This window comes from Trichomycterus rosablanca, chromosome 25 (genome assembly GCF_030014385.1).
Source record: "Trichomycterus rosablanca isolate fTriRos1 chromosome 25, fTriRos1.hap1, whole genome shotgun sequence".
NCBI lineage: Eukaryota > Metazoa > Chordata > Actinopteri > Siluriformes > Trichomycteridae > Trichomycterus > Trichomycterus rosablanca.
Genome location: NC_086012.1, coordinates 18,392,195 through 18,419,565, shown reverse-complemented (window position 1 = coordinate 18,419,565; position 27,371 = coordinate 18,392,195). Strand labels below are relative to the sequence as shown.

At 46.8% G+C, this 27,371-nt stretch overlaps 1 protein-coding gene across 1 annotated transcript; it reads right to left on the bottom strand.

The window, feature by feature from the left end:
• Window positions 1-792: 792 nt before the first annotated feature.
• clcn2a (chloride channel, voltage-sensitive 2a) lies at window positions 793-27,311 on the bottom strand. The gene is made up of 24 exons (XM_062987241.1): window positions 27,098-27,311; window positions 18,543-18,675; window positions 14,947-15,078; window positions 14,475-14,603; window positions 14,219-14,352; window positions 13,004-13,081; window positions 11,787-11,810; window positions 11,034-11,112; window positions 10,695-10,820; window positions 10,518-10,602; window positions 9,464-9,565; window positions 8,617-8,701; window positions 8,314-8,469; window positions 7,761-7,830; window positions 6,731-6,841; window positions 6,405-6,615; window positions 5,748-5,881; window positions 4,981-5,162; window positions 4,402-4,516; window positions 3,507-3,553; window positions 3,377-3,415; window positions 2,312-2,416; window positions 2,025-2,111; window positions 793-1,385 (listed from the first exon to the last, which is right to left on the bottom strand). Exons 2-24 carry the CDS (start codon window positions 18,673-18,675, stop codon window positions 978-980), a joined length of 2,772 nt encoding a protein of 923 aa, XP_062843311.1. The 5' UTR covers window positions 27,098-27,311; the 3' UTR covers window positions 793-977.
• Between the last annotated feature and the right edge of the window lie 60 nt (window positions 27,312-27,371).

Genomic DNA, 27,371 nt, shown 5'->3' with positions numbered 1-27,371 from the left:
TGTGTGTGTGTTGTGTGCTTTACTGCTGATTTTAATTGTCTCACCCCGGATTTGTTGATGTCGCTCGCATATAAACACAAAGTGTCCAAACTTTTAGTGCCTGAAACACCAGCACATTCACTCCGTCGTGTTTAATTCAGTTCTGCAGCTCTCAGAGGTTCCGTTTATTCCTCCACGCCGGCCACGCCCGGGAGCCGCACCCGACTGGATGAGCGTTTGCTTCGTTTGTGCTCGGTTATCGGGACTAAAACAATCGGTCGCGTGTTTGCCTTCGCAACAGCGACTCCTAACGTCCGGTCGAGGTGCCTGCGTGGGAGGTGGAGGAACATGTCGGTCTAGCGTGTTCCTCCGTACGTTACGGTGAATAAGTAGAGCATGAGGGCTTCATGCGTGTTGGGCGGGGCGTGTGCTCTCTCTACCGTAAATCGTTAAACTAGACGCTCGTTGAGACGAAAACGCTTGAAGAGCTGACATGAGCCTTTCAGTCCAGCAGGTGGCGATAATGCATCTTTATTTTAGAGCTGAAACAGCCGAAGACCTCGAGTGCTGAACACTATACCAGCCTGTAGGTGGAGCTACTGCAGCAGATAACAGTCTCGACTCCTCTGAGAAAGCTTTCTATAAGAATTTGCACCTTGAATCCTGCTTGTTTACGTTCACGTGCTCGTACTGTTGTTCTTTACATTCAGTATGACTGTGTATCGCCACCTACTGGCCTGGCACGCTCATGTCAGTGTTTTTAACAACGTTCTGAAGCTTAATTTTTTCTGAAATGAAAGGGGAAAAGCTATGTTTAAAAATGTGCCATATTTATGTGGACAGTATCTCACATGAGCGGATCTGAGCTGAGGATCGTGCACTGGCGCGGTAAATGACCCGCTGTGTGTTGCATGCTAGTTTGACGGCAGGATGAGCTGCGTGTGTGTCCGAATACTTTCGACTCGTGGTTGTGCGTGGGTAGCGATCACCGCCCGTCGTCATTCCGGCTGCTCCTCGGCGTTCTCGGCCTCGATCTGGCACGTCAGTTCCTCGTTCCGGTTCGAGTCGTTTTCGTTCGTCGTCTCTGACAGGTTCTCCGCCGTCTCCAGCTCCGATTGGCTCTCCTCCGGGACCGAGGCTTCTGATTGGTCCTCGTTGGGCAGGACCTCGGTGCAGTCCGTCTCGTTGAGCGCGCTGCTCTCCGACGCCTGCTCCAGCTCGTCCTCCTCCAGCTCGCCGCCCGCCTCGGGTTCCCGTGGCAACAGGCTCCTGTGCCGACTCCACAGCTTGTGCAGCTCGGTTACCTCGGAAACGCTGGTGCTGGTGCCGCTGTCACGGAAACTGGCCAGAGGGGGTCGGACCTTCACCCCGGTCACCGTCACCGAGCCCTCGATGGCTTTGCGTAGCTACGGACACAGAAAACAGGCGGACGGATTAGCTTCGCTTTGTGATGCACCATTTAACGCTAAAACATAAAGTTGGAAAAAGTAAGTGAACCCCCATTGTGAACCCACCACCTGACGTTCACCAGTACAAATATGTTTACGCACTTCAGAGATGTAGAGAGCCTGAAACAATGAAGCTCCCTTCATCATGCTTCACAGCGGGAATGATCGGCTTGTCCGAGGGAGGAAGGACCGACTGGGATTTCTCATGACTGCTGCAGTTACGCCCTCTGCTGGCTGATCGATGGTGCTGACACTCTGTGCGCGATACAGATCTCCGTATGAACCCACCCGGTGTAGGTGAAAAGAAGCGGTCGGTGCTGCACATGTGACGGAAGGGGCGTGTGTTTCTTACGAACCTCTTTAGTCAGGAGTGGAGGTCTGCAGCAGTAGAGGGGAAATACCATCTAGGAATTGGATATGACTAAATTGGGAGGGAAATGCATTTAGTTGAACTTATCTAATGTACTTTTTGGAGAACTTTGGTTTTCTCAGTGCTGTCCTTACATTCTCATTATGAGCTCAGACCCTGATGTAGGTTGAGAACGCCTGGCTCACAAGCATTGTTCCGATTCAACCCAAAGATGAAAGTGTACGCACCTCTTTCAGAGACACAACTCCAACCAGCCTCCCGGTGCTCGTCACGTACGCGTGATCCAGACCGAGCAGAGAGAAAATGGTGTGAGTCTGTGGGGAACAAACACACACACACACACACACACATAAATGCTGTCATATTTGGACTGAACAGGCACAAATTCCCATACACACAGACACACTCCAAAGTCTTTTCAGGACATTTGTTATTATTTGATTTATTAAGTGAAAGCAGTTAACATTAAACTCAGGAACGTAAACGTGACCCTGCAGACGTCGGTGAGCTTTACCTTGTGCAGAGACGTCCGCTCGACCAGCTGGAAGGGGGCGGGGTCTATTTTACAATTACTGAAACTGACCGCTTCATCCAGCTGTTGCTCCTCCCACTCGGCTATCTGCAAAAAATAAACACAAACAAACCCAGATGTTCGAGGTTCAAAGTCGGCGCTTGTTTGGTTTTACTGGAACGTCGCCGTCGTCTTCAGCTCTGATTCGTTCATTACTGGGAGGAGAGGATCAGAAGGGGGCGCTGGTGTGGCGTAGAGCACACAACTGCTGGGAACCAAGGTTCAAATCCCTGGGGTTCGAATCCGGTCAGGCGTCTGAGGAAGGGTGAGGCCGACGCCAACCATGGACTGATGGACTGGCATGATAATGGCCTTATCCTTCCTCAGACGCCCTTGTGTGTGTGTGTGTGTGTGGACCCACTGTGATCCGGACCATGATAAAGCATTTACATTTTCAACATTTAGCAGAAGCTTTTATCCATGCAGTACTGTGACAGTACACAGTCTAAGTAATTGAGGGTTAAGGGCTTTGCTCAAGGGCCCAACAGTGACAACCTGGCAGTGGTGGGGCTTGAACCAGCAACTTTTGATTACTAGTCCAGTACCTTAACCGCTAGGCTACAACAGCCCTTCGCAGTCATTAAAGTGGTGGTGAAACATCAGAAGGTGTGATCGCCGGTCACTTCTTTTCACCGGATAGCAGTGGATTCTTAGCTTTTAAACGTATGGAGGGACACACTATGTCCTCTTTGTTCCTCCACCACCAGTTCCACCACTGTCCGCCAGACAGCAGGGGTCACTGTTGCAGCTGTAGACCATCGTAGTGATTTATTCTTGCATTAGTGTGAGAGGTTATAAATGCAAATATAAAGGAATGACACAAGGGGGCGCTACACTTACCCACACATTAGTCCCTGAACTGTTTACCTCCTGCAGCCTCCCTGCACGCTTCCTCATTTATTATGAATCTGCTTTGCCATGACATGCCTGAGATAAACACACTCACACTGTAGGTGTAGGAGGTTAGAGCGGCTGTAGCGCCCCCTTGCTGCAGTGTTGTGTTTGTACCTCAGCCGTGGACATGTCGTCCTCAACGTTGGGAGGATCCTGTAATCACATCAACACACGAGTATTAAAGATCTACACGACCAGCATGACTGATCTCCTAAAGATCTAAAGATCTCCTAAAGCTTCTTACCTCCATCTGCTCTTTAACAGGTTCTCCACAGGAGGGACTCGGAGAACCTGGATTCAAAAGAGGAGAAACGATCAGGAGAAGATCTGGAACGGTTCTGGAAGCATCTGAACACATGAAGGACTGATGGTGGTGCAGGTTCAGTGGTTAAAGCTTCTAAAGGAACACCACGCCTCTAAATCCATCTAAAGCAGAGCTGAAAAACAGTTTAGTAAAAGTATACGGACGCTCCTGATTACATAAACGATTTGCTTCCAGCTTTGGAGCAACAGTTTAGGGAAGGCCCTTTCCACATCCAGCATGACTATGATCCTCGTGCTCAGAATCAGATCAGTGAAGATTTACGCAGCTTGATGGGTTTAGTGTGGAGATACTCGAGTGGCCTGACGCAAATTTTGAGCCACGTCTGCTCATCCAAGGGGCACAAATCCCCACAGACGCACTTCCCATACAGGTTAAGGCTGTTACATGTGCAAAGGGGAGACCAATGCTTTATCAATGCCTATTGCTTTTGGAATGGGATGCCCATCAAGTTTGTGGTTGGGTGTCCAAATACTTTTGGCCATATAGTGTATAAAGGTCTAGAAAAAACAACAGAGGACTCCACCGAAACACAGTGAGAGCTAAAGTGAAAAAGACTCTCAAACATGGGATTCGTGGGTCTGTTGTCCTGCTCTCCATTTGGGGTTCTCTTTGGGTTACTTGGCACCTCCTAAAAACATGCGGAAGGTGGATTGGTTGCTCTAAATCTATATTAGGACGTTCCGTGTACATGATTGTGTTGGATCTGTGCTATCCATCTATCCTGTACCCGACCCGTCTGGACCGTCAGGACCCCGAACAGGGCGCCGAGATCCCTGCAGATGAATGGATGGATGTGGTTGCCGTGGATACGTACTGGTGAGGGCGTCGGCCGTGCTGGTGCTGATGGACGAGACGGTTTTCAGGGCAGATTTGAGGGGGATCTGTGAGTTGCTGAGCGTCGGGCTGTAGGACGATTCCTCTGTGGAAATCTGTTCAAGATCAAACCGGAAAAAACGCTTTTATTTATTTTATTTATTAACCGCCGACGTTTCACCTCGTTTATAAAAACTTCTGCAGCTGTGACTGAACATCTGGAACACACACTGAGTTTATATAAAAATAAATTATATAAATATATAAATCTGGGTTCTTTATGGGTTTACTGAGAGTTTCTAACAGTCTGCTAGGTTAAAATATAAATATAAATATATATGTATATATACGACAAGTCAGGCCTTCTCATCCAGCGTTAGTGCCTGACCTTACAAAGGCACAAATTCTCACAGACACACTCCAGAACCTCACAGAACGTCTTCATCTCAGGCTGTTACAGCTCCATATAGGTCTAGGATTTTGAGGTGTCCAGATACTTTTGGCCGTATTGTTCACGCGCTCCAGTAACTCAGTCACAGGAGAAGAACTGGTGGCAGAAATCTGCTCCGAGGTCTCTTACCAGGAAGCGGACGCCATGCCCTGCTTTGGGTGAGGAATTCTGGGAGATGGAGACATCGACGTGGGCGCCGTTACCCTGCGCCCGTTCCCTCAGGTACTGAAGCCTCCGCTGGCGGCCGAGCTGCTCCGAGAGGTGACACTGGAGCTGAGAACGTTCGATGGAACCCAGCAGGATCATGGACTCTACAGAGAGACAGACAGAGAGAGAGACAGACAGAGAGAGAGAGAGAGAGACAGGATCCTTTATTTAACACCGACGTGCAGGTTGTGCTGCCTCGAGTTACCATCATAATCTAACTAATGTGAACGCGCTGGTGCTCAAAAGATACGAGAGATCTTCAGAAAGTTTCCTCACTTTATACTGTGGTTATAAGCGATGAGGGAGGAGGAATCACTCACGTCTGTTCTGTTCTGTTCTGTTCTCTTTGGTTCTGTTCTGTTCTGTTCTGTTTGTTTTTGTTCTGTTCTGTTTGTTTCGGTTTTGTTCTGTTCTGTTTGGTTCTGTTCTGTTTTGTTCTGTTTGGTTCTATTCTGTTTGGTTCTATTCTGTTCTTTTAGGTTCTTTTCTGTTCTGTTCTGTTCTGTTCTGTAGGAATCACTCGTGTCAGAGAGACGCTTATAGTCCTGATTTAGCTCCATCTAATCTCCTTGTTTGGAGGCTAAAAGAAGCTTTACGGGGAAGAAGATTTTCATGTGATGATGATGTGAAAGCACCGGCGCATCAGCGGCAGCATTAAGAACTCGTGATGTGTTTTGATGGCGTCTCACCTTTAGACTCCACCAGGGCGAGGGTTTTGAGTTGCCCGTTCACCAGCGCGTCCCGGACATCCCGGTAGGTGGAGGTGAGGGTGATGAAGCGAACGTCTCGCACCATGATGTCCTCCACCCGAATATTATACTTCCTACAGAGGGGCGGGGCACACGGGTTACTGCAGCTCATACCTGCTCATGGTCCTTATCGTGGTCAGGGTCACAGATGGTCCAGTATCACCAGACCACCAGAATAAGTCTGTTTATTTTATTTCAAACACGCTACATGGCCGAAAGTATGTGGACACCTCTTCTAATGATTCATTTAGCTGTTTCTGCTACATCCACTGCTTTTAACGTTGTGGAAACAGTTTGGGGAAGTACCCCGAGCACAAGCGAGCTCTATAGAGACATGGTTTGATCAAAGGGGCTCCAGAGGAACCAAGTCAACAATAATGGAGTGAATTGAACTCAGATTGTGAAGCACTGACTCACTGACTAAACGGGCACAAATTCCCACAGACACACTCTGTCATGACATCAAAGCTACAGAACAAAAAGCGACCAGTTCAATATAAACGCTCGTGGTTTTGGACCAGGCCAGACAAGCTGATAATCAGGCGTCCACATACTTTTGTCCATATAGTATCGGACGGATGAATTGTTTTGGCTCACTCTTGCCCCCAGCCGAGTTCTGGGAGGTACGGCAGCTTCTGGATGCGGATGATGGAGTCGTAGAGCGACGGCTGCAGGCTCTGAGCGACGGCGTTGGCCAGGATCACAGCGATCATGACCGGGAGGATGTGGGAGATCTGACCCGTCAGCTCGAACACGATCACCGCCGTCGATACGGTGTGCGTTACCGCCCCGGACAGAGCCGCCGCGCCTGGGCATCGAAACATAAACACACGCCAGGTTAGCGGGGGGCATCGGGTACAGGGTGGGGCGGGGCGGGGCACTCCAGCCCCGGAATTCACTATTTCATTTAATGTAGATCTGACCTGCGACAGCGTAGCCGCCGGGTACTATGGGATACACGGTACTGTCGGTGTGGATGCCCTCAGGAAACACGGCTGCCATGCTCTCGCCCACCAACCGCCCGAACGCAGCTCCTGTAAAACACACACATCAAATCAACGTCATTTCTTACTGCTATAACAGCCTCCACTCATCACAGAGCACATTCCGAACGTTCCTCTGTAATATCCCACACATGCTGGATTGGATTCAGGTCATGTGACTGGGTGGGGCAGTAAATATACCTATATACCTAATATAGATCTTACTGTCAAGAAACCAGTATATGGAACCAGTAGCCGTTAAAAAAGGGTCAGTTGCAGCCACATAGAGAAGCACATGATCAGCCATACTCAGACTGGCATGATGTTCCCACTGGGTTCTATAAAATAGAAGAATCATCTGAGCTTAATGTAGCCAGTCTGACCGCTCTCCTCTGACCTCCTTTCATCAAAAAGGCATTTCTACCCACTGGTCTTCCGCTCACTGGATGTTTTTGGTTTCTTGTGTACACCTCTGTAGGTGGTGGAAATTTCAGCGTCTTTTGCTCCTGCCCCCGGCTGATGGTTGTTTCAAAATATAAATAAAAAATAATAAACTAATAATTAAATTTTACCTTTGAGTCGGAGCTTCTTACAGGAACGAAACATTCAGACGATTCAGGAGTCAACAAAGTCATGGTGGCTTCATCCATCACACATCAGACGTTACTCAGATATTCATGGCGCTTGATGATGATGATGATGATGAAGATGAAGATGATGATGATGGACATGAGAACAAAAGCAAAACACACAGTGATCGAGTGGAATGCAGAAGAGGACGAGGATCTGATCTGCCGAAATCCTAAAATTCATTCTGAAAGCTTGAGTTACACACCAGGGTCTCATGCAGAGATGAAGGAGATGCAAACATACACTATATGGCCAAAAGTATTTGGACACCTGATCATGAGCTTGTGTGCAGATGAAGAGATGAAGCTGATGATGGTTCAGTGAAGCTGGCATCACGTACCTATGAGGAAGACGGGCATGAAGGCTCCACACGGCACCGGCATGGTCGTGGCTACGGCCGACATCCAAAACTGTAAAACAAACCGGGTACAATTTACCCACTCCTGACAGAGGAGGGTCGTAACTAACACACATCCCCTCCGACACGTGTGCAGCACCGACCGCTTCTTTTCACCTGCACCAGGGTTCATACGGAGATCCGTATCGCGCACAGATCATAAAGTCACGCACGGATCTCCGTTATCCCCCGTCTCTGTGCAGCACCATCGATCAGCCAGCAGAGGGCGTCACTGCAGCAGTTATGAGGAAACACTGCAGCCCTCCCTCCCTCGGACCAGCCCATCGTTATCTGTGTAGGCTGGTCGATAGCAGAGCTGAGAGCTGAACCCGAGCGGCTCAGCATTTAATATAAAAGCTGGCAGGTCCGAGGCTTCACCTCACGCTTCAGTAACGAGACGTGACCGAAACCCACACCCCACCCCACCCCACCCCACTACACCTTCGATACATGAAGAAATGAGAAGTCGTGTTACACAGAGGGATTCGAGCCTCACCTTCATGACGATGAAGAGGAGGAGGGTGATGAAGACGCTGACCTGAGGATGTTTCCAGGCCTGAGGCTGAGAGGCGTACTGGAACTCCTCCGACACGCCCTGTTTGTACCACGACTGGTTATCGAACAGCGCCACCAAGGACTCGTGCTGGGTGAGCTACACGTGGAGAACGCCAGCGACAGGTTAGCATTCGTTAGCGTAAATCACATCCGAACGTAAATAAGTAAATGAAAGCAAACGAGCGGGACGAAAACGAACCACTCAAGTGGCTAAAATACAGAAAATAATGGGAGAAGATCTGACCTGTCCAGCCATGAACTGTCCGAATCCTGGAGGGAAGGTGAGGGTTGATATGAGGAGAGTGACCAGAGCGGGATACACCAGCCTCCTGCAGACACAGCCACCAGGTTTAGATTTATTATTATTATTAATATTTTATAAAAGCTTCACACACAAATCTGAAATACCTGGCGGCCACCGATAAATAGAAAAGTCGTAGCCAATTGGAGTTTATCTCTCTATCGTCACTGCTGCCACGCCCACCCCTGATCAAGGACAACCGAGGCTGTCACATGCACCCTCCAACACGCCCTTCAGCCGCAGATCACTTCTTTTCCCCTACCAGGGGGCGGAGTCTCACAGAGAGCAGTGTCAGTATTACGTTCAGACAGCCACACACTGCCATCCATGATCAGCTGTGCTCTTATTGTCATTTTGGCAGACTCTGTACACAAGACTCTCAGCTGCCAACCAACCAGGTGTCCAACAGACAGGGTTGGGGGTGCCTGAGGGTGGAAAGGTTGGGCGGGGTCTGTCTAATGTGCCGCTGTGATATACTGCTGATCTTGGCAGTAGCCAACCAACTTTTTCACCCAATCCAGTCGTGGTCAATTGGCCACCAATCAAGGAGGGCCGAGGCCGGATCGCTTCTTTTCCCCTACCAGGGGGCGGAGTCTCACAGAGCGCAGTGTCAGTATTACTTCCAGAGAGCCACGCACTGCCATCCGTGATCAGCCACCCCCTGGTCAGCAGAGGTCGCTTTCACACCAGTGACGAGGATCCCCGTGTACCTCACCCTGCCCCGCCCTTTTTATGATTTCCTAAATCCCCCCCGAATAATTCCAGCTTTGTTCCCTCAGAACAAACTCACTTCTTGAGGAGGAACTTGTTGATGGTTTTCTGCTTCCTCATGGACTCCACGATCAGGCGGTTCAGGTAGACGTACAGCGCCCCTCCGAATCCACTCGCTATGCTGCAAAACATTCAGACCATAGAGCACCAGTTAATAAATCCACAAATATAATCATTCATTCATTCCGTGTCTGTTTAACCAGCGCTTTACCCTGGTCAGGGTGACTAAGCAATTGAGATTTAAGGGCCTCGCTCAAGGAACCAACAGTGGCAACCTGGAGGGAGGAAACCCACACAGACTCAGGGAGAACATGCAAACTCCACACAGAAAGGACCCGGACAGCTCCACCTGGGAATCAAACCCAGGTGCTTTGCTTTGAGGCGATATAATTGAATCCCACTGAGTCTAGAGAAGACGGAGCTTCAGATCCACGGCGTGAGCAGACGAGACTAAAGCTGTCGAGAGTCTGACAGAAACGAATGACTAACAGAGACGAGACGAGAACAGAAACCCTTCTGACACACAAAGGCGGTTATTTTGGTGGAATGAAGACTGAAAGTGTCTCATTAGAGGAAAAGTGGCGCCTCGTCACAGCGGCTTTAAAAACGAGACGGATTTAATCACATCGAGAGAAAAGAGAGCAATAACAACTGAGACGTAACCACGGCAACAATCATACTCTATATAAATAATTATTTATATAAATAAAAGTATTGGGACGCCCCTTCTATAAGGACGTTTAAAGACCAAGAAACTCCAGCGTCTCGCACGAAATGCCTGCAGGATTCTGTTCTGGCTGTCTCGTACACTCGCTCAGTGGTGATCATCTTCTTCATGGTTTTTTGAAGCTCTCCTTCTCCAAATGTCCAGGATTCACAACCGTATGCGGTTACTGACCAGACCGTGGCGTTTATCAATTGTAGCTCAGCGATGGCGTTAACTGACCCGTCGACTTCACGTCACCAGCGCATTCTGCCGTATTTATAACAGGAACTCAAATCTATCGAAACTCAAGCGTATGTAAACTTTTGAGCTTCACTATAATAAATGTATAGGTGAATAAGTTTGATACCCGAGCACGGCGAAGGCCGGGAGTTCCTGCAGGTCGAACGGGAAGTCCAGACGAAACCTGGTCTTAAACAGAGCCGTGATGGTTTCTACAGGACACACCGAACCAGAAAATCAGTTATTTACTCAACGCTTTAATTTACAATATTAAAAAGATGAAATAATCAGGAGTGATTCTCACCTTCGTCCTTGTTCCACACAGCCAGCACTCTGAAGATGAAGGCACTGAACGTAGCGGCGAAAAACCCTCGCCAGTAATTCCTCACCGCGAAAAAGGTGGATGTCACCTCGATACTGAACAGCACGCCTGGGTCACAATAAAACACCACGGAACAATTGGACACGATTGGAACATAAATGCAGCTCGCTTATTTCAGGCAAACCATATTTATATATTAATTTTTATGGCTGATTTTAATTTAGATAAAAAAACATACTCGTGTGTTGCTATTAAATGTATATATTAAAAAACAATAATAAATCATTAATACGTATTAAATGTTCCTGTAATACTTTTTACCTCCTATAGGGGCAGCAAAGCAGCAGCCGACACCAACAGCACACGCAGCGGAGAGCATCTCAGTGTTCCTCAGTTCATTCTGTAACACACACACACACACACACACACAGTTCATATATATTATACATACACACACAGTACATACAGAGTACATACACACACATATACAGTTTATACACACATATACACAGTACATACACACACATTACACACAAACACACAGTGTGTATTGATACACACACACACAAACACAGTATATATATTTATATACACACACACACTTTACCTACAGAACACACAGTACATACACACACACACACAGTACATACACACACAAACACACAGTACACACACTCACACACAGTTCATTTATAAATATATATACACACACACAGTACACACACTCACACACAGTTCATTTATAAATATATATACACACACACATGCAGTACACACTCACACACAGTTCATTTATAAATATATATACACACACAGTACATACACATTAAATGTGTAAAACTTATCTGATAGTTTTTGTATAAATGTTTGTTTTTACATTTAATGTTCATGTTTTACCACCACTTTCTCCTGGTCAGGGTCAGGGTGGGTCCTGTTTCCCCGGAATAACCAGGTGCAATGCAGTAACACACTCGGAACCGGGACCTCTACCACCCGACCCTCATCCCCTTCAAAACACACTGCTACTAAACAAAACCAAACAATAATAATAATGGTTGATCTGGTTTCTCTCACCTTGGTTCCCTCGAACGATTCTTCCTTCAGCAGCAGGTGGAAAGAAGCAGAGAGAGACGTGAGTATCTGCATGTTTATTTCTATTAAAACTTCACACTAATGGAGGTTTGATCCTCCTGATAATGAAGAGAAGCAGCAGCGAGTGTCCGAGTGTCCGACGTAAACAATTAGCATGAATTTTTTATCTGATAAAAGCTTTAACGTTCCGCCGGTAAAACATCTGGACGTGTTTACAGCCGCAACTTCTGTGTAACATCAGCAAGTTTTATAAAAGTATAAAAGTTTAAACGTTGCAGCAGGAGCGCCATCACAACATCATAGCTACTACAAATACGGCGCTAAGTGTTGGTAGCGCAGCGGTAACACAGGCCCGGGCGACTATACGGACAATTATTGACTCGTCTGAGGGAGGGAGGGCTGGATTGGGTTCCTCATAACTGCTGCAGTTGCAGCCTCTGCTGGCTGATCAATGGCGCTGCACTGTACAGAGACGTGGGATGATGGAGATCAGTGTGTGACTCTGTGCACGATACGGATCTCCGTATGAACCCTGGTGCAGGTGAAAAGAAGCGGTCGGTGCTGCACACGTGTCGGAGGGGGCGTGTGTTAGTCACGACTCTCCCCAGTCAGGAGTGGACAGCCTGATGACCGGGCCGTAAACACAGAGACGCCGAGGCTCGAACCCGTGACCAGCAGTCTGTACTTTTACTCTGAATGAATCTGTGTATGTTGGTCATACCCACTGCCTGCGGCACCAGGATCTGAGTGAAACCCGCCGAGAAGGTGATGAGGACCACGGGATAGGAAACACTCGCCTTAATGACTACATTTCTTTTCTCTGAGGTCCATAATGGACTTCAGTGGCCTGCACACAGATCCCAGACCTCAAACCCACCGAACACTACTGGGATGAACTGGAACGTCGAGACGGATCTTCTCTCCTGACCTCACAGATGCTGTTCTAGCTGACTGGGCACAAATTCCCACACACTAATCAGGAGTAGTTTTAAGCCGATGTGTTAGTTATCACTGTACACTAATGGATTTTCCTGCTCTGTTTATATCCGACCATAAAAGACAGAAATATCGTAACCAGTGAAGAACCGGCGTCCATTCAGCCACATTACAAACAAACCGTCGATTTACTGGAATTACAGTCACATTAAAACCTAAATAAATAAATAAATAAATAACGTGTGTAATGAGGAGCTGCTCACCATGTAGATTCCACCGAACAGAGCCATGAATTTACTCAGCAGGGCCGCGCAGAGACTCGCCACGTGTACAAACGGACCCTAAATAATAACACACACATTCTATACACGGAAATATTAAATATAAACACTTTATTATTCTATTTACACCGATCAACCTCCTTGTTTCTACACTCACTGTCCATTTTATCAGCTCCACTTACCATATAGAAGCACTTTGTAGTTCTACAATTACTGACTGTAGTCCATCTGCTTTCACCCTGTTCTTCAATGGTCAGGACCCCCACAGAGCAGGTATTATTTAGGTGGTGGATGATTCTCAGCACTGCAGTGACACTGACATGGTGCTGGTGTGTTAGTGTGTGTTGTGCTGGTATGAGTGGATCAGACACAGCAGCGCTGCTGGAGTTTTTAAATACAGTGTCCACTCACTGTACACTTTATTAGACACTCCTACCTAGTCGGTCCACCTTGTAGATGTAAAGTCAGAGACGATCGCTCATCTATTGCTGCTGTTTGAGTCGGTCATCTTCTAGACCTTCATCAGTGGTCACAGGACACTGCCCACGGGGCGCTGTTGGCTGGATATTTTTGGTTGGTGGACTATTCTCAGTCCAGCAGTGACAGTGAGGTGTTTAAAAACTCCAGCAGCGCTGCTGTGTCTGATCCACTCATACCAGCACAACACACACTAACAAACCACCACCATGTCAGTGTCACTGCAGTGCTGAGAATCATCCACCACCTAAATAATACCTGCTCTGTGGGGGTCCTGTGGGGGTCCTGACCATTGAAGAACAGGGTGAAAGGAGCTAACAAAGCATGTAGAGAAACAGATGGACTACAGTCAGTAATTGTAGAACTACAAAGTGCTTCTATATGGTAAGTGGAGCTGATAAAATGGACAGTGAGTGTAGAAACAAGGAGGTGGTTTTAATGTTATGGATGATCAGTGTACCTGATTTTTATTTATTTCTACAACAAAACAAATTAAGGAGAAAATATTTCATGTTTTGGGGTTCTGAACCCTCCGTTTGAATCTCAGTTCTGCTACCAGTTGTCTGGGCGCCCCAGTGGGCAGGGTTTTCGAGGAACGTGGAGATCAGCGTGTGACTCTCCCTACCATGACCGACCTCACGCGCTGATCCCTCAGGGTTCTTACTGTTTGGAGTTTGCATGTTCTCCCTCTGTGTGTGTCCTGTGATGACGATCGCTCACCTCTTTACCCAGAGGCATGCCGCTACCGAGGGCGCAGGTCAGGCCGATCACTTTAGCCACAAAGGTTTTGAAGGTCAGGTACTCCTTCAGGACCACGCCCCGGAGGATCGTCTTCATCTCAGGAATCCCCGAACCTGCCGGAGAAAAACGAGATCCCGCCGTTCCTCCATCACAAACACCTCAGAGACTCGAACCCATGACCAGCAGTCTGTACTTTTATTCTGAATGAATCTGGGCCTGTGTGTGTTAATCATACCCACTGCCTGCGGCGACAGGATCTGAGTGAAACCCGCTGAGAAGGTGATGAGGACCACGGGATAGGAAACCCAGGCCAGATACTGCAGCAGCATGTTACTGTCCAGACCGCCGTACATCCACTTCTGCGCTACAGACACAAATGTACACGGTCAGTCGGTCCGGACCTTCATTCATCATCATCATCCATCCATCATCCATCCATCCATCTTCCATCCATCATCCATCCATCATCCATCATCATCCATCCATCATCCATCATCATCCATCCATCATCCATCCATAATCCATCCATCATCCATCATCATCCATCCATCATCCATCCATCCATCCATCATCCATCATCATCCATCCATCCATCCATCATCCATCCATCATCATCCATCATCCATCATCATCCATCCATCATCCATCCATCCATCCATCCATCATCCATCCTTCTCCATGTTCTGTATCAGTTCTGTATCTCTCACCTTGTTGGCAGAAGGCGATGGTGTAGTCCATCACCCAGCTCACCAGCGCCATCAGCAGTCCCAGCAGGATGAGGAAGATCCAGTCCTCCCCCACCCGCGAGATCAGGAACCTTTGACACCGTGAGGTGCACACTGCAAAATCAACACACAGGGTCACAGGGTGCGCCTCTTAACTACATTACCCACAATCCCTTTCCCTCTTGCCTCGGACCATCTCGGCTCACATTTACAACCTCAACACGCTGTACTTTACTGATTTCTCCACCACTCGTGCAGGTCCCATGACCGGACAGCAGGGGTCGCTGTCGCTGCAGTGAGAGGGCGATTCGCCATCCGGCCATCAAGCACGCCTAACCGTGTCTGTAGAGCCCCCGGCTGGGCCGTAAACACATCCGAGACTCAAACCCACGATCAGCAGTCCGTACTTGTGTTAACAACCGCCGTCCAGTTCTCTGGGCTTTTTCTGATCTGGGTTGGTCCTCATGTTTTGGGAGTCTCGTTGACCTGATGTTGCTCCAGATGCGTCGGTACTCGTGTATCGTGATGCATCGTCACACCTGTACCCGGGGTGTTATATACGACACGTAGAGGTCAGGTGATCACCCTGATTTGGGCTGGGGGGGTCAGCGGTGGCACGCGGTGTATTTAACACCTAACTAATAATGGTGGAGGATCTTCAGCGCTGGTGATTTCCCGGGACTGGAGGCGTCGACAGCACGCAGAACTCCTGCACTCATGCATACTGCAGCGGCGTCGCAGCATGCCAAGAAACGGTGCTATATTTATACCCGCGGGATGGGGGGGGGGTGTAGGAGGATTTTCTACCCACGGCTCTGTGCTTGACATGACAACTAATGTCAAACTGTTTAAGCTGAGCCCGGGGGCATAACTAACCCCCCGCGCCCTGTTCTGCCCCCTCATGTAAGCTCAGTGTAGCTCCGAGACATCGATGCGATGCCCTTTTTTCTGCCACCCTGCCTGCGTCTGTTTATTCTGCTTATCCACAGAGCGCAGGACCAATTAGGCGCCCCAGACAGACGTGGCACCGCTGGCATTTGGACTCGACAATCTTCCGACAATTAGGGGGAAGTTTAGAGCGTCGCACCAACTCAGAGCCCCAAATTCTGACCTTTTAATCAAACATTTCGGGCGTGGTGGGGCGTTGTGGGCATCTCCAGCTCCCGTCTGCTCGGTCCTTTAGTGACTATCATTCTGTTTACCCACAGTCCAGCACGGTTACCTCTTTATTTAGTAAATTACACACCTAAACCTGCCGAATTCTATACACATTCGTGCCCTCATCCAGCCACCCCTCCCTCAGACACAAACCAACGCAGCTGTGTGGAGGGAGTGATGTGATCATTTCAGCGTACAGAAATAAATAAATAAATAAATAAATAAATATAGATTTTAAGAGAGTTTAGCGGCTCACAGATGCGGTGGTGTGTGTGTGTGTGTAGGTGGTGTTATGTACACACAGCTGCAGGAGAGGACACACACACACACACACACACGTTTAAAACACAGTACAGAGGTCAGCGTGTGTGTGTGTGTGTGTGTGTGTGTAGGAGGCAACTCGATGATCATTCAGATCTGTTAAATGGCGTCACTGAGGTACAAAGCTGCCCCCCCCAACACACACACACACACACACACACACACACACACTGCAGAAACCCTGGAGGAGGCGCTACTGATACAGGAGGTGTGTGTGAGTCTCCTGGTACTGAACCCAAAAAATACACACCTCATCTCATTAAAAGACCCACCTCATTTACCAAACCCACCTTATCTCATTTAATAAAAACACCTATTTTTTTTAAAAACATTTAAGAAAACTCCTGATTTTTAAAAACCCACCTCATTTAATAAAGGACACCTTATTAAAAACCCACCTCATTTCATTGAATAAACCTACCTCATTTTAATAAACACCTCATTTAAAGAACACTTAATTTTTAAAACCCACCTCATTTAAAAAAAACACCTCATCTCATTAAAAACCCACCCATTTACTAAACCCACCTCATTTAATAAACAACTAAAAATCCCACCTCATTTAATAATTCCACCTCATTAATAAACCCATTTCATTAAAAAAAAACTCCACATTAAAAACCCACCTCATTTCATTTCCCCCCAATTTTCTCCTCCCTATCTAGTCATGACCGATTCCCTGATTGCATTTGGCTTCTATTGCAGACCTTCACTCCTGACCGAAGAGGGTTAGAACTAACACACGCCCCCTCCGACACGTGTGCAGAACCGACCGCTTCTCTTCACCTGCACCAGGCAGGTTCATACAGAGATCCGTATCGCGCACGGAGAGTCACGCACTGATCTCTATTATCCTCCGTCATAATCGAAGCAGTCATGAGGAATCTCTACACCATCCAACCCTGACGGACGAGCCGATCACTGTCCATGTTGAAGCTGAGATTTGAACTCACGTGTTCAAGATGTCAGCGCTGGTGTGCTAGCGTGTTTTACCGCTGCGCCACCTGAGCGCCCCTAAAAACACACCTCATAAAAACCCACCTCATTTAAATAAACACACTCTTGTTGTGAGGAGCTCCAGATACGAGCAGGTTTGTGTTATTTCGTCCTTCTGATTCTGTCAGTCATGCTCATACACACTCACCCCCCCCCCCCCCAAGCTAAGCTAATTATGGATCCATTACACGTTACATCATTTGTCATTTTCTAATAATAACACAGACTGATTGCGCTCATGCTAGCACACACATGCGCGCCGCACGTTGAAACCGTTTCACCGTCTGCTTAGCCGATCAGTGACGGAATCAATTCAGGTGAAATAAATCACGTCTTTATTGTCGGCGTCTAAACTGCTTATTTTCATCATGTCGCCATCGGAAACGCCGCAGCGTCTCGTCTCGGGTTTATCTGCTCCACACACACACACACACACACACACACACTCTCTCACACACACACACACAGCGAGAAGCGTCTCTGCGGCTTCAGAGTTGAGCTGGCACACCTGTGGAATCTCAATGAGACTCACAAGGACACGACGACCCCGCGGTCCTGATCTAAGTGAGTCCAGTAGAGGGCGATCTCTCAACGTCATGCAGTAATGAGAGCACAGTGGTGCCACAGAGAGCCCTGATGTACCCCGGGGTCGCCCGCAGGATCAGGCTCGGGTTTTGGGGTTGGCATGCTGTAGATTTAACCTCTAAATGCCAGCCTTAAATCTAGACCCGCCTTCACCCACCAAGTGCACCTACGCTAATCCTAACACCCCGTCTTTACCCTCCCACTCACAACTAGTCTTAAACCCAGGACCACCTTACACCCGGTCTTAGGTCTTAATCCTAGGCTGACCCATAGTTAGGTACTGGACTAGTGATCAAACAGTCACTGGTTTAAGCCCCACCATCAACAAGTCCTAATCCTACTCAAAGATTTAAGTAAAATCCTAAACCAGCCCTAACACCCATTTTAATACTTAAACATTCATTCAACACCACATTTAAACCCTAAAGCTTAATCCTTAGTCCAACACCAAATCTTAATCCTTTTAATAATTTACAGTTTTATTATTTAGTTTATATTATTGATCCCCTCAGACTTACGTTGGCACTTGACACACGGGTGCTTCTCATAATCCATCTGATCCGGCGTGGGGTTCCGAACCCCGGCGGCTCTAAAGCGAGCGGCTTCCTCCTTGGCGTAGGCGCCGAGCTCCTGAGCGTATCGTCCGTACATCTACAAACAAGAAAAGAATCCACCAATCAGAGAGCGGCGACACGCTCGCATCACACCGTACAGCCGAGAGAAAGTTTGTGAACCCTCAGAAATGAAAACTGTGCGGGAGACACTGACATGGTGGTGGTGTGTTAGTGTGTGTTGTGCTGATATGAGTGGATCAGACACAGCAGCGCTGCTGGAGTTTTTAAACACCTCACTGTCACTGCTGGACTGAGAATCGTCCACCAACCAAAAACATCCAGCCAACAGCGCCCCGTGGGCAGCGTCCTGTGACCACTGATGAAGGTCTAGAAGATGACCGACTCAAACAGCAGCAATAGATGAGCGATCGTCTCTGACTTTACATCTACAAGGTGGACCGACTAGGTAGGCGTGTCTAATAGAGTGGACAGTGAGTGGACACGGTGTTTAAAAACTCCAGCAGCGCTGCTGTGTTTGATCCACTCATACCAGCACAACACACACTAACACACCACCACCATGTCAGTGTCACTGCAGTGCTGAGAATCATCCACCACCTAAATAATACCTGCTCTGTGGTGGTCCTGTGGGGGTCCTGACCACTGAAGAACAGGGTGAAAGGGGGTAACAAAGCATGTAGAGAAACAGATGGACTACAGTCAGTAATTGTAGAACTACAAAGTGCTTCTATGTGGTAAGTGGAGCTGATAAAATGGACAGTGAGTGTAGAAACAAGGAGGTGGTTTTAATGTTATGGGTGATCAGTGTATAAAGGAAAGGAAAGGCTTCCAACTTTGCAGCAACAGTTTAGGGAAGGTCCTGACCTCAGCCCCACTCAACAGCTCTGGGATGAACCGGAACACCAGACGTACAAATGTTGTCATGTTTTGACCGAACAGGCACAAATTTCCACAGACGTACTCTAAAGAGCGGCTCTTGTTCAAGCTGAGAAGGTCACACAGAGGTCGGTCTATTTTACATCCGACCAGCTCACAGTCAGGCGTCCGAATACTTTTGCCCTCATCAGATTCATTAATAATGAATTATCTGGATTATTAACGGCACTTTAATATCAAATCAGATCTCAGGATCCAGGTGAGAGTGAAACATCAGGAGCTGCAGATTAAACCTGAACATCCAGAGTCACCAGGTCTGATCTGCTCACGCTACACGGCCAAAAGTTATCGGACGCCTGACTGTGAGCTTGACAGACTTTGAAGTATGCCTGTGGGGATTTGTGCTGACAGCGTTAGTACGGCTGGGCGCTGATGCTCAGTTGATGTTCCGGTTCAGGTCCTCCTCCGTTGTGAACCCGCTGAGATGTGGACGGTCTGGTTTGGTCTGGTTTGGTTCCAGAACCGTTTCCACACAGACTCGCCGGGTGCTCGAGTTAATTAGCACTGACGACTGTGTGCATCGTTCAGATTCTGCCAAATCCTGTCAAATCAAACTCAAAAACCAGAAACGCCGAGCAGAAACTCGTGTTTACACTCATTATGGAGGCAGTGAACACAGCATTACAGGAACAGACGCTTCAAGAAGTGAGAGAGTGAGTACCTGTTTTCTTTTAAATGTGCTGCAGGAGTTTTAGGAATTTTTGTGCTGTTTTTAATTGTTCTAATAATTCTAATAATAATAATAATAATAATAATAATAATTCTAATAATAATAATAATAATAATTCCAATAATAATAATAATGATAATAATTCTAATAATAATTAATAACAATAATAATAATAGTAATAATAATTCTAATAATAATAATAATATAATAATAATAATTCTAATAATAATAATTATTATTATTTTAATAATAATAATTCTAATAATAATAATAATAATATAATATAATATAATAATAAAATAATAATATAATAATAATAATAATAATTCTAATAATAATAATTTGATGCCTGTAAGGTCTATAAATCACATTTCTTTATTTTGTTTGTATTTTATTTGCTGTTTCAACTTGACTAACGACTCTGAGTTTGTTTTCTAATAATTAGAACTGACATGCCGAAAATAATTTGGGAACTCTGTGTACGCGCCTCCTCGCCTCCTCGCCTCCTCGCTCTCTCAAATTACCGTATACGTCACCGCGGAACTCCCTCCTGAAACCAGTCAGCAGAACTGAACCCTCCAGCCTTGAAGTTTTGACTCCTGGAACTTTTAATGCTCCTCTAATGTAGCAAAACTCACCCGCTGAGCCGCCGGGTCACATCGGGGGTCGTACCCGGGGCCGCGTACCCGCCCCCTTCTAATCCATCAGAGTGAACGGTTCCAGATCCTCGAACAGAACTCGAGAACATGATCCAGCAGAAAGGTCTCGCAACTCCTATATCACCTCGCTGCTCGCACCACCTCCACACTGGCCGCCGTGTGAAAGTGCAGAGCACCGAGCACCAAACAGTGATGGAATATCTTCTTTTCCACTGGCAACCCCAGCAGCAACAAGAAGGAGCCTCGGCAGTGACAGCTTAGGGAAGGTCCTTTCAGCCCTACTTAACAGCTCTGGGATGAACCGGAACACCAACTGATTGTTAGTGCAGCACAGCCATCCAAATACCACTGCTGTCATGTTTTGACTGAACGGGCACAAATTCCCACACATTCCCATAGGTCAAAAGATCACGTGATGTCCTACAAGGTCGTCCAAATACTTTTGGCAGTAGAGTGTCTGAGTGGACCGGGCGACGGGGTCGACTGATTTTGGGTCGCGTCTCGTCGTATTCACCCCCCGGTGGTTCGGATCAGCTCGGCCGAACATGCGGCGCTCGTAAACCGGCGCGGGGAGGGAAGGGGGAGCCGCTGCACTCGCTCGTGATGGATAAAAGCCACCGCTTAGGGAGCGCTAACAAGCTAGCTCGTTAAGTTAACAGCGGCGTGAGGAGCGTAAATCCCCTCGTCTGGATTTATAGAGGTGAAGGACTGGATGAGGAACGTCTCATAAACACTGGAGCTCACTGATGCTTCAATCTGCTCAGCGCAAATCGAACCGCAGCGACGGAGTCACACTCACGATGCGACGCAGAACTGCATCACACGCTACACACGCTACACGGCCAAAAGTATCCGGACGCCCCAGCGTGAGCTCGTCAGACGTCTGTGTGAACTTCTCGGCTGGAACAACGGCTTCTCACGAGACACTGGAGTGTGTCTGTTGGAATTTGTGCCCGTATGGTCAATAGATGACAGCGTGTATATGGCTGTGCACTGACGTCAGTCGATGTTCCGGTTCGTCCCAGAGCTGTTGAGTGGGGCTGAGGTCAGAGCTCTGTGCAGGGCAGTTGTAGCCTACAGGTACTGAACTAGTAATCGAAAGGTCACTGGTTCAAGCCGCACCACTGCCAGGTTGCCACTGTTGGGCCCTTGAGTGAGGCCCTTAACCCTCAATTGCTCAGACTGTATACTGTCACAGTACTGTACGTCACTCTGATGCTGAAAATGTAAACGTAAATGTGCAGGACACTGGAGTTTCTTTAAACCAAGCACATGGGGTGCAGTCATGCTGGAACAGGAGAGGCCCTTCCCTAAACTGTTGCTTTATATGATTGATTTATTACATCTGTTAGTAACTGCTGAGGCTGAAACACATGAATTCAGTCATTAGACAAGGCGTCCCAATACTTTAGTCCGTTTCGTGTATCTATATTTAGAGGGATGAGATGCTGGCGTGTGTGTGTGTGTGTGCGTGTGTGTGTGCGTGTGTGTGTGTGCTAAGCAGCGACGCGGTGTGTTTGCGTTTGATGGATGATAAACGAGGCCGTTTTTCTCGCCCCACTTTTCTTATCGCCGGGCGGATCAATAACACGCCTGACGGGGCGGCGGTGGCGGCGGCGGGGTGGAACACGGGATCGATCGGTGTCTTTGGCGCGCTCGATGTTCCCGCTCACTTCATTCTGAAACCAGAACTCAGCGGGTTCGACCTGGAGGGGACGCAAGGTCAAAAATGACATATAAGGACCATCGTGTGCAGTATCAGCGGAACAGGGTTGCCAGACGCTCAGATTTCAATAGGACAGTCTGGATTTTGTTTATTAGAGGACACATCCTGTCAGGTGTGTTTCTTTCTGTGGCTGAAATCTGGCAACCCGGATATTTCTGTACCAACTAAACCACCTGAAATTTTTTTCTACCAATTTAGTCGTATCCAATTCCCTGATCGTATTTTCCTCCACTCCTGATTGAGGAGTGTTGTGACTAACACACGCCCTCTCCGACATGTGTGCAGTACTGACCGCTTCTTTTCACCTGCACCAGGTGGATTCATACGGAGATCCGTATCGCGCACGGAGAGTCACGCACCGATCTCCATTATCCCCCGTCTCTGTACAGTGCAGCACCATCGATCAGCCAGCGGAGGGCGTAACTGCAGCACTAATGAGGAACCCCAGTGAGAGATTCAGCACTGGGCACCCGGGTTCGAATCTCAGCTCTGCTACCAGTCGACTAGGGGCACGATTGGCAGTGCAGACTAAAAAGTGGGCGTGGTCTTTGATGCTGTGTAGGGACCCTGGTTAGTAGGCCGAGCCGCCTGTACAGAAGTGGAGGAACGTGGAGATCAGCGCGTGACTCTCCGTGAGCGAGACCGACCTCACGCGCCGATTCACCGAAGTACAGGAGGATAAGAAGGGGTCGGAGGGAGGGCGTGTCAGGAGGATATACCCTCCGTACACCATCAGGGTCTCCAGCAGAGGGAGAGGAACTGGCTACGACTAAACCGACTAAACTAAATGCAGAAATAAAATAAAAGATCTGTCGTGGTTTATCATCACACCCTGATTTCACCTCTGGTTCGTTTTGGGGGTCACATGATCCCGCCGCAGTGTTAGCGCATCTTACCGCCGGACGGTTTGGCGAATCAGATCCGCGCGTTATTAGTGTAATGGGATCAGCGCCGTGACTCTCATCCTGGAGGGGAAACGAGGCGCTATCAGGGGCCAAAACCGCCACCTCACTCTAGCGCTAATTCAATAACACGGCCACGCCGCGGCGGTTCGGCCCATCGGACTCACTGATGCAGGTACAGCGTACAGACAGAATCCGTACACCACATCCCGACCACAACGGTTACGCTAACAGGTGGAGGGAATCACTTATATAAAGGAAATGACATGCTCTCAGCATTGCAGCATGAGTTTAGGGAAGGCCCTTTCCTGATCTCCTTAGAAACTGTTCGACGATTGTAAACGTGAGCATAACTACGGCGCTCTGACACCTCAAGATCGCAGCGGGCTTAATTAAGATGCTAATGGTGTGTGGATGAGAGTTAGCAGTGTAACAGGTCTCCTAGCGTTAGCATCCGCCCACATGCTGCTACTGAGGAAAGAAAAGAACAAAATAATGGAGGTTTCTCTTTATTTCTGTTTCTTTTCTCAGATGAGATGATTCACTGGTACGTGGGTTTATTCACCAGATCCTGGGTTTGTTTGAGGATACGAAGAACCTGAAGAACCGAGGGTACGGCATGTTAGCGACACACTAATGAAATAAACAAAACAAACAAAATAAGCAGCATTAGCGTTTACCCTGACTTCACTTGTTATTGGGGTTCCCACACACATACACTATACACACACACACACACACACACACACACACACACAAACACACATACACACACATACACTATACACACACACATACACTATACACACACACACATACACTATACACACACACACATACACTATACACACACACACACACACAAACACACACAATCACTCAAACACACAACCAATACACACACACACATACACATACACACCAAACACACACATCCACACATACTCACACTAACACAACACAACACACACATACAACACACACACACATACACTATACACAACACACACACACTAACACAACACACACACAACACTACACACACACACACATAACACCACACTACACACATACACACACACACACACATACACTATACACACACATACACTATACACACACACACACATACACTATACACACACACACACACACATACACTATACACACACACACACACACATACACTATACACACACGCACACACATACACTATACACACACACACACACTATACACACACACACACACACATACACTATACACACACACACATACACTATACACACACACACACACACACATACACTATACACACACACATACACTATACACACACGCACACACATACACTATACACACACACACACACACTATACACACACACACACATACACTATACACTATACACACACACACATACACTATACACACACACAAACATACACTATACACACACACACATACACTATACACAAACACACATACACTATACACACACACATACACTATACGCACACACACACACACACATACACTATACACACACACACACATACACTATACACACACACATACACTATACACACACACACACACATACACTATACACACACACACACACATACACTATACACACACACACACATACACACATATACACACACACACACACACATATACACACACACACACACACACATATACACACACACACACACACATATACACACACACACATATACACACATACATACACACATATACACACACATACACACACACATACACCAATCAGCCATAACATTAAAACCACCTCCTTGTTTCTACACTCACTGTCCATTTTATCAGCTCCACTTACCATATAGAAGCACTCTGTAGTTCTACAATTACTGACTGTAGTCCATCTGTTTCTCTGCATGCTTTGTTACCCCCTTTCACCCTGTTCTTCAATGGTCAGGACCCCCACAGGACCCCCACAGAGCAGGTATTATTTAGGTGGTGGATCATTCCCAGCACTGCAGTGACACTGACATGGTGGTGGTGTGTTAGTGTGTGTTGTGCTGGTATGAGTGGATCAGACACAGCAGCGCTGCTGGAGTTTTTAAACACCGTGTCCACTCACTGTCCACTCTATTAGACACTCCTACCTAGTCAGTCCACCTTGTAGATGTAAAGTCAGAGACGAAAGCTTCCACTTTAAAAGGATCAATTAAATCTGTTTCCTGCTGCTAATGGTGAATTAAAAGCCAAGCCGAGACCTCACACGTACCATCAAGACAAGAAGGCACCAAGAAAGGTTCTTCAAAGCCGTGTCTGGTTCCCCGAGGAACCTTTTGATGCCTTTGAGTTCTTTTTTATAAACGTCCTTCCTTGGAGCCACAAGAGCATCTTTAGGCTCTAAAAAGAACAAAACGCTTCCTCTCAGCACCTCATCACAAACATCCCAGAGCTGCTGAGCGAGGCGGAGGTTCAGGACTCTCTGCAGGAGTTGGAGGTGAATCACTTCTCAATTTATTCAGCTCTGGTGTGTGTGCTAATGGATGCATAAAAGGTAATCCCGGCAGCTGTGTTCCAGAATCCTAACATCAATACTAATGCTCATGAGTTTGGATGTGAGGTTCAGGTGTTCTGTGTTTGCAGGTGAGAATGAAGAAGCTAAGAGTAGAATTTTGTTTCACACTTGCACATTAATAATGTTTAAAATTCTTTCTTTGTTTATGTTGGAATTTATTTGTTTATTTAATTTATTTGTGTATTATGAAATGTATTTATTTTGGAATTTATTTCGTTTTGAATTTATTTATTTATTTAGTGTCAAATTTATTTATTTAAAAAAATATTTATTTATTTTGAAAATTATTTATTTATTTTAAAATGTATTTATTTATTTATTTAGTTAGGAATGTATGTATGTATTTATTTATTTATCTTGAATTCATTAATTAATTTTGGAATGTATTTATTAAGTTTATTTATTTATTTAGATTTTTTTATTTGCAATTTATTTATTTATTTTGGAATTAATTAATTTATTTTATTTTATTATTTTGATTTTGATTTATTTTGAAATTTATTTATTTATTTAGACATTTTGTATTTATTTATTTTACTTGTAGTTTATTAATTTTATTTATTTATTTTGGAATTTATTTATTTTATTTATTTTGTATTTTTTAAAATTTATTTTATTTTATTTCTTTTATTTATTTAATTTATTTATTTTGGATTTTTTTTAATTTATTACATTTATTTATTTATTTATTTTGAATGCTTTTTGGAATGCCCAGCATGTTCTTGCCACAAACCGAAATGCACCTCTGATGTGTGGCTGGAATAGAAAACACCACGTCCTTCAGCACAGAGATGATGCCCAGATCCCCTGATGCCCCGATGCCCTGATGCCCAGATCCCCTGATGCCCTGATGCCCTGATGCAGTGAACATGCAGGAGAAAGTAAGTCTGCATGATGCTGTAGGAGGGCACGATGATGGTATTTTTGGACACTTGTCGGGTGATTCAGCTCTGCAGCCTGTTGCCAGTCGCTGCAGTTGGCATCAGTAACAGGTTGCAGATTAAGGAGAACATGAGACATGGCATCTTACCTTCTCCTCCTCTCTGATGTTTGTTCCTCTCCTCTCCTCCTCCTCCTCTGTGTCTCTGCGGCTGTTTAATTTTTGGCTTTTATCTCCTCTGATGTTCCTCTCGTCACCTCCGCGCCTCCATCTATCACCAGATCCCGGCGGTGCGAGCAGCAGAAGATCCAACTTCTGCCTTCCGGTCGATCCCCGATTTCTCCGATTAATCGCGACGATCGTTCAGCGCGAGGAAACAAACGCGCAACAAATAAACGCTCGAGCCGCGCGGATCCGGCATCTC